At 66.5% G+C, this 8,851-nt stretch overlaps 1 protein-coding gene across 1 annotated transcript; it reads right to left on the minus strand.

Annotated features, from left to right (window-relative positions):
• Window positions 1-336: 336 nt before the first annotated feature.
• On the minus strand, window positions 337-2,235 carry HYAL1 (hyaluronidase 1). Its single transcript, XM_062585648.1, has 3 exons — window positions 1,336-2,235; window positions 821-910; window positions 337-714 (listed from the first exon to the last, which is right to left on the minus strand). Exons 1-3 carry the CDS (start codon window positions 2,233-2,235, stop codon window positions 397-399), a joined length of 1,308 nt encoding a protein of 435 aa, XP_062441632.1. The 3' UTR covers window positions 337-396.
• Window positions 2,236-8,851: the final 6,616 nt, after the last annotated feature.

Consider the following 8,851-nt stretch of genomic DNA (forward strand, 5'->3'; position numbering starts at 1 on the left):
CACACGCTGGCCGGCCGCCCAAGCCCTCCTGGCTGGCCCAGGCCTCGCAGGCACCAGCCAGCGCCCTCCCGGTCACCCTAAACGTGCCGCCACGCCGAGCGCCCAGCCCTGGCTGCGAAGCCACCAAGCAGCTGGTCCGTGCTGGGCTGCTGAGAGCAGAGCAGCAGAGCACGCCGGGCCATGGAGAAAAGATGCAGAGATGCTCGTGGATGCAGAGCGGTTTTATTAGCAGCCCTGTGCGTGGATTTCCAAGGCTCCCTTCCCTGCAAAGAGGGTGCCGGCGTGCGGCAGCAGTGTTACCATACCTGCCTCGGGCGGCCCGCAGATCCAGGGCTCTAGCAGCAGCGTGGGTCTGGGGAGCGGGCAGGGGGGCTGCAGGGGAGCACGGAGGTGGCCTCACTTGGAGGAGCCTTTGGTGTCGCAGCTCTCTCCCTGCCAGCTGTCGTAGCACTGGCAGCTGAACTTCTCGGCTAGCTGGGAGCTGTCGCTGTCGGACGTCAGGCTGCGCACCACAAAGTGGGGCTTGCTGGGGTGCGTCTCGATGGAGAAGTGGAAGGGGTCGAGGTGCAAGAAGCCGTGCTGGTCCTTCTTGCGCACGCAGCGGCCCTGGCCGGAGCACAGGCTCTGGCTGCACAGCTCGGCGCTGGCTGTCACGTTCACGACGTAGTGACCCAGGTCCCCATCCAGGTAGTTCTTCAGATTCAGGCACATTTCCTGCAACGGGGCACAGAAGGGTGTCACAACCAGGACTTCCCAGCGACAGTCCCTGCCCTCCCTGCAGTGTGGCCATGCCCAGCTCTGCCCCCATGCTCGTGCTCACCTTGGAGCTGCTGTAGTTGAGGCTTCCCCACAGCACAATGCCGGCAGAGCCCTGGGCTGCGCTCTCTCCGATGGTGTTCACCAGGTCCTCCTGCCCACCGAGAGAGAGAGGAGACATCAGCCTGTGCACGGACCCTCCTGATCACCAGTACCATTCACAGCAGCATCGCCACCACCACCGTTCACAGCCACCACCATGGCATGGGAGCTGTGTTGTCACCCGTGACATGGAAGCTGTGCCAGACCCACGCCATCACCCAAAGTATGAGTTTCATGACAGAGCCAGGCCAGGATTTACTCACAAAGGGCAGATGCAGGCTGGCAACATGGAAAGAGCCGACTGCAATTGGCAATCATTTCCCCCGACCGCAGCCCATCATCCCCTGCCTTGTTTCTCCAGGAGATTTGAGAATCTTCTCCCGCCAGCACCCAACCACCACAGACACTTTCTTCCAGTGCTGCTCAAAGAGCTCCTCAGCGCTTCCCATGGCTCCCTCCCAGCCCAACAAGCCTCACCTCGGAAAGGAAGTTGACGGTGTTTTCAAAGGTGATTTGAGCATAAGGCAGGACAGGGATGCTGCCATCAACGACACCACGCTGGACGGTGAAGGCCTCGGCCACCCGGTTCCGGACATAGCTCAGCACCTTGTTCGTGCCATTGAGTTGCTGGGGCAGGTAGATGCTGGGGTAGAGAGCACGGCTGTTCTTCCACAGCCAGAACAGCTCCTCGTTCCTAATCTGCTCGACCAGGGGGCACTTCCCCGTGTAGCCCCAGCTGTCAAAGTTGTTGTTATAGCAGTCAGGGAAGCCATAAAAGCCCCAATAGGCATTGGGCCGAAGGACTTCACCCAACTTCAGTGTCTGCTCCATGAAGGCCCGGGCACTTTGCTCATACTCCAGCTTTGCCACCTCCTTGACCACAGAAGAGGGCCAGAATGGGTGCTCCTTCTGCACCATGGCCTCTGACTTCTCCCGATAGATGTTCATGGCACCCCAGTCACGGGCCCACAGCGGGCGCCACTTCTCCCAGTCGATGACAGCCAGGCCATTGTAGGAGACGTTGGGCAGGGCAGCCTCGATGTTGCTGGAGGCCTGATGGAGGTGGGTCTGGAGGCTGGCATTCTGGGGCAGCCCGCCGTCCACGGGCGTCCCTGCAGCCGTGTAGTAGGGATAGAGCCCCAGGGCCTGACTGTAGAAGAGTGTCACGTCGTCCCCAGTGAAGACCTGGTCAGCGTTGGCCACAATGTCGAAGACCCCCAGGTTGAGGGTGACGTTGTACTTCTCGGCGCAGTCCTTGGTGGGGGCGTTCCAGATGGTGACGAAGGGCCGGTTGACGAGGACGGGGCCGGCTCCCCCAGCCCAGGCCACGGCGGGCAGGATCAGCAGCAAGGCCCAGCTGTACCACGCAGCTGCCATGGTGCCAGTGAGCGAGGACGTGGCAGCGGAGCTGGACGGGTCCCGGCCTTGCCTGTAGACAGGTGAGCCCCGGGCTAGACCCGTGCCAGCCTCACCACGCAGAGGCCTTTTATCCCCCTACAAGCCGTGGGGAGTGCCAATGGTGCCTGTCACCCCGGGGACCGGACACTCCCACTGCCTTACCTGAAGCCCCCAAGGTTATCAGCAGTCAGAGAGTAGCATGGTGGCGCTGGCACAGGCGGCAGCTGCAGACTGGTGCCTCCAAGCCCAGGTTAATGACTGATTGCAGAGGGAAAAGACCTGAAGAGTACAGCACAAAGTCAACACACCAGGGAGAACTGCTTTCTGCTGGGCTGGAAAGACAAACTGACACCACTGGGAAGGGGGAGGAGAAGGTCACAGTGACGGAGGAGCACTGCACGAGGGAGGAACTGTTCGGGAACACTGACACATCAGGCACGAGTTGCCAGGAGCACAACAAAGTCTAGAGGACACTCACAGCCCCAGGAACTAGCTGCTCAGAGCAGGATAAGGTCTGGAGGACGCTCACAGCACCAGGCACTAGCTGGCCAGAGCAGGACAGAGCCTGGAGGATGCTCAAAGCCCTAGTCACTAGCTGGCAGGAGCACAACAAGGCTTGGAGGATGCTCACAGCACTGGGCAGTAATCCATAGGAGTACGACAAGGTCTAGAAAACGCTCACAGCCCCAGGCATTAGTTGGCTAGAGCAGGATAAGGTATGGAAGAGTCTCAGAGCACCAAGTTGGCTGCAGAAGGACAAGGCCTGGAAGAGTCTCACAGTGCCAGCACTACCTGGCTGCAGCAGGACAAGGTCTGGAGGACACTCACAGCACTAGGCACTACCTGGTCAGAGCAGGACACGGTTTGGAGGACACTCACAGCACCAGGCACTACCTGGCTGGAGCACGACACGGTTTGGAGGACACTAAAAGCACCAGGCACTACCTGGTGCTGGACATGGTTTGGAGGACACTCACAGCACCAAGAACTACCTGGTTAGAGCAGGACAAGGCCTGGAGGACATTCACAGCACCAGGCAGTACATGGCCAGAGTGGGACAGGGCTTGGAGGATGCTCACAGCACCAGGCACTACCTGGCTGGAGCAGGAAAAGGTCTGGAGGACGCTCACGGCACCAGGCACTATGTGGCTGGAGCAGGACAAGGCCTGGAGGATGCTCACAGCCCCAGGTACTAGCTGGCTGGAGAGGAACAAGGCTTGCAGGACACTCACAGCTTGAGGTACTAGCTGGCTGGACCGGGACAAGGCCTGGAGGACAATCACAGCACCAGGCACTACCTGGCCGGAGCAGGACAGGGCCTGCAGGACACTCACAGCCCTTGTTGGTTGGAGTAGGACAAGATCTGTAGGATACTCTCAGACCCAGAAACGTGTTTTTTTGGAGCAGGACAAGGTCTGTAGGACGCTCACAGCACCAGGCACCACCTGGCTGGAGCAGGACAGGGCCTGGAGGATGCTCACAGCACCAGGCACCACCTGGCCGGAGCAGGACAGGGCCTGGAGGATGCTCACAGCACCAGGCACCACCTGGCCGGAGCAGGACAGGGCCTGGAGGATGCTCACGGCACCAGGCACCACCTGGCCGGAGCAGGACAGGGCCTGGAGGATGCTCACAGCACCAGGCACCACCTGGCTGGAGCAGGACAGGGCCTGGAGGATGCTCACAGCACCAGGCACCACCTGGCCGGAGCAGGCAGGGCCTGGAGGACGCTCACGGCCCCGGGCACCACCTGGCTGGAGCAGGACAGGGCCTCGAGGATGCTCACAGCCCCAAGCACCAGCTGGCTGGAGTGGGACAAGGCTTGCAGGACACTCACAGCTTGAGGTACTAGCTGGCTGGACCGGGACATGGCCTGGAGGACAATCACAGCCCTAGGCACTTGTTGGTTGGAGTAGGACAAGATCTGTAGGACACTCTCAGACCCAGGCACTTGTTCTTTGGAGCAGTACAAGGTCTGTAGGACGCTTACAGCACCAGGCACCAGATGGCTGGAATGGGACAAGGCTTGCAGGACACTCACAGTTTAAGGTACTAGCTGCCTGGACCGGGACATGGCCTGGAGGACAATCAGCACCAGGCACTACCTGGTCAGAGCAGGACAGGGCCTGGAGGACGCTCACAGCAGCAGGCACTACCTGGCCGGAGCAGGACAGGGCCTGGAGGACGCTCACAGCACCAGGCACCACCTGGTTGGAACAGCACATGGCCTGGAGGACGCTCACGGCACCGGGCACCACCTGGCCGGAGCAGGACAGGGCCTGGAGGACGCTCACAGCACAAGGCACCACCTGGCCGGAGCAGGACAGGCCTGGAGGATGCTCACGGCACCAGGCACCACCTGGCCAGAGCAGGACAGGGCTTGGAGGACGCTCACAGCACCAGGCACCACCTGGCCGGAGCAGGACAGGGCCTGGAGGACGCTCACGGCACAAGGCACCACCTGGCCGGAGCAGGACAGGGCCTGGAGGACGCTCACGGCACTGGGCACCACCTGGCCAGAGCAGGACAGGGCCTGGAGGACGCTCACAGCACCAGGCACCACCTGGCCGGAGCAGGACAGGGCCTGGAGGACGCTCACGGCACAAGGCACCACCTGGCCGGAGCAGGACAGGGCCTGGAGGACGCTCACGGCACAAGGCACCACCTGGCCGGAGCAGGACAGGGCCTGGAGGACGCTCACGGCCCCGGGCACCACCTGGCTGGAGCAGGACAGGGCCTGGAGGACGCTCACGGCCCCGGGCACCACCTGGCTGGAGCAGGACAGGGCCTGGAGGATGCTCACAGCACCAGGCACCACCTGGCCGGAGCAGGACACGGCCTGGAGGACGCTCACGGCCCCGGGCACCACCTGGCCGGAGCAGGACAGGACCTGGAGGACGCTCACGGCCCCGGGCACCACCTGGCCGGAGCAGGACAGGGCCTGGAGGACGCTCACGGCACAAGGCACCACCTGGCCGGAGCAGGACAGGGCCTGGAGGACGCTCACGGCACCAGGCACTACGTGTCTGGAGCAGGACAGGGCCTGGAGGACGCTCACAGCCCCGGGCACCACCTGGCTGGAGCAGGACAGGGCCTGGAGGACGCTCACGGCACCAGGCACTACGTGTCTGGAGCAGGACAGGGCCTGGAGGACGCTCACAGCCCCGGGCACCACTTGGCTGGAGCAGGACAGGGCCTGGAGGATGCTCACAGCCCCGGGCACCACCTGGCTGGAGCAGGACAGGGCCTGGAGGATGCTCACAGCCCCGGGTACCACCTGGCCGGAGCAGGACAGGACCTGGAGGACGCTCACGGCCCCGGGCACCACTTGGCTGGAGCAGGACAGGGCCTGGAGGACACTCACGGCACAAGGCACCACTTGGCCGGAGCAGGACAGGGCCTGGAGGATGCTCACAGCCCCGGGCACCACCTGGCTGGAGCAGGACAGGGCCTGGAGGATGCTCACAGCCCCGGGTACCACCTGGCCAGAGCAGGACAGGGCCTGGAGGATGCTCACGGCACAAGGCACCACCTGGCCGGAGCAGGACAGGGCCTGGAGGATGCTCACAGCACCGGGGACCACCTGGCTGGAGCAGGACAGGGCCTGGAGGACGCTCACGGCACCAGGCACTACCTGGCTGGAGCAAGACACAGTTTGGAGAACACTCAAAGCACAAGGCACCACCTGGCTGGAGCAGGACAGGGCCTGGAGGACGCTCACGGCACCAGGCACTACCTGGCTGGAGCAAGACACAGTTTGGAGAACACTCAAAGCACAAGGCACTAGCTGGCTGGAGCAGGATAAGGTCTGGAGGACGCTCACGGCACCAGGCACTATGTGGCTGGAGCAGGACAGGGCCTGGAGGACGCTCACGGCACCAGGCACCACCTGGCCGGAGCAGGACAGGGCCTGGAGGACGCTCACGGCCCCGGCACCACCTGGCCGGAGCAGGACAGGGCCTGGAGGACGCTCACAGCACCGGGCACCACCTGGCTGGAGCAGGACAGGGCCTGGAGGACGCTCACAGCACCAGGCACTACCTGGCCGGAGCAGGACAGGGCCTGGAGGACGCTCACGGCCCCGGGCACCACCTGGCCGGAGCAGGACAGGGCCTGGAGGACGCTGACGGCCCCGGGCACCACCTGGCCGGAGCAGGACAGGGCCTGGAGGACGCTCACGGCCCCGGGCACCACCTGGCCGGAGCAGGACAGGGCCTGGAGGACGCTCACGGACCCGGGCACCACCTGGCTGGAGCAGGACAGGGCCTGGAGGATGCTCACAGCACCGGGGACCACCTGGCTGGAGCAGGACAGGGCCTGGAGGACGCTCACGGACCCGGGCACCACCTGGCCGGAGCAGGACAGGGCCTGGAGGATGCTCACAGCACCGGGCACCACCTGGCCGGAGCAGGACAGGGCCTGGAGGATGCTCACAGCACCGGGCACCACCTGGCTGGAGCAGGACAGGGCCTGGAGGACGCTCACAGCACCAGGCACTACCTGGCCGGAGCAGGACAGGGCCTGGAGGACGCTCACGGCCCCAGGCACCACCTGGCCGGAGCAGGACAGGGCCTGGAGGACGCTCACGGCCCCGGGCACCACCTGGCCGGAGCAGGACAGGGCCTGGAGGACGCTGACGGCCCCGGGCACCACCTGGCCGGAGCAGGACAGGGCCTGGAGGACGCTCACGGCCCCGGGCACCACCTGGCCGGAGCAGGACAGGGCCTGGAGTACGCTCACGGCACCAGGCACTATGTGGCTGGAGCAGGACAGGGCCTGGAGGACGCTCACGGCACCAGGCACCACCTGGCCGGAGCAGGACAGGGCCTGGAGGACGCTCACGGCCCCGGCACCACCTGGCCGGAGCAGGACAGGGCCTGGAGGACGCTCACAGCACTGGGCACCACCTGGCTGGAGCAGGACAGGGCCTGGAGGACGCTCACAGCACCAGGCACTACCTGGCCGGAGCAGGACAGGGCCTGGAGGACGCTCACGGCCCCGGGCACCACCTGGCCGGAGCAGGACAGGGCCTGGAGGACGCTGACGGCCCCGGGCACCACCTGGCCGGAGCAGGACAGGGCCTGGAGGACGCTCACGGCCCCGGGCACCACCTGGCCGGAGCAGGACAGGGCCTGGAGGACGCTCACGGACCCGGGCACCACCTGGCTGGAGCAGGACAGGGCCTGGAGGATGCTCACAGCACCGGGGACCACCTGGCTGGAGCAGGACAGGGCCTGGAGGATGCTCACGGACCCGGGCACCACCTGGCCGGAGCAGGACAGGGCCTGGAGGATGCTCACAGCACCGGGCACCACCTGGCCGGAGCAGGACAGGGCCTGGAGGATGCTCACAGCACCGGGGACCACCTGGCTGGAGCAGGACAGGGCCTGGAGGACGCTCACGGCACCAGGCACCACCTGGCCGGAGCAGGACAGGGCCTGGAGGACGCTCACGGCCCCGGGCACCACCTGGCCGGAGCAGGACAGGGCCTGGAGGACGCTCACGGCCCCGGGCACCACCTGGCTGGAGCAGGACAGGGCCTGGAGGATGCTCACGGCACCAGGCACCACCTGGCCGGAGCAGGACAGGGCCTGGAGGACGCTCACGGCACCAGGCACCACCTGGCCGGAGCAGGACAGGGCCTGGAGGACGCTCACGGCACCACCTGGCCGGAGCAGGACAGGGCCTGGAGGATGCTCACGGCACCAGGCACCACCTGGCCGGAGCAGGACAGGGCCTGGAGGACGCTCACAGCCCCAGGCACCACCTGGCCGGAGCAGGACAGGGCCTGGAGGACGCTCACGGCCCCGGGCACCACCTGGCTGGAGCAGGACAGGGCCTGGAGGATGCTCACAGCCCCGGGTACCACCTGGCCGGAGCAGGACAGGACCTGGAGGACGCTCACGGCCCCGGGCACCACTTGGCTGGAGCAGGACAGGGCCTGGAGGACACTCACGGCACAAGGCACCACTTGGCCGGAGCAGGACAGGGCCTGGAGGATGCTCACAGCCCCGGGCACCACCTGGCTGGAGCAGGACAGGGCCTGGAGGATGCTCACGGCACCAGGCACCACCTGGCCGGAGCAGGACAGGGCCTGGAGGACGCTCACAGCCCCAGGCACCACCTGGCCGGAGCAGGACAGGGCCTGGAGGACGCTCACGGCCCCGGGCACAGATAAAACCCAGGGGATGGAACCGCCTGGCGAACGCCGGACCCCGCCTGGGGCCGCCCGCAGCGGAGGACGCCGGCAGCGGGGCATCGCCCGGCGGGCTGGGCCGGCCCCCGGCTGCCCCCAGCGCCCGCTCCGCTCCCCCGGCCCACGGGGCCGCGCTGCCGCCTCCTGCCAACCCCGAGCACCGCCCGCTCCCGCCGGCCCCCGACTCACCGGCCCGGCGCCGCGGGGCGTGGCCTAACCGCGGGGCGTGGCCTAGCCGCGGGTGGGCGTGGCCGGGGCGTGGCCCCGCGGCGGCCGCAGCAGCCCCGCGGGTGGCGCGGCGGGCGCGGAGCCGGGGGCCGCGTCCGGGGCCGGGGCCGCCCTCCCCCGCCGCCGCCGCGCCCCTCCCGTCCCGGCGCCCCCACGCACGGCGGGCGCCGC

This window comes from Rhea pennata, chromosome 12 (genome assembly GCF_028389875.1).
Source record: "Rhea pennata isolate bPtePen1 chromosome 12, bPtePen1.pri, whole genome shotgun sequence".
In the NCBI taxonomy this organism is placed as follows: Eukaryota; Metazoa; Chordata; class Aves; order Rheiformes; family Rheidae; genus Rhea; species Rhea pennata.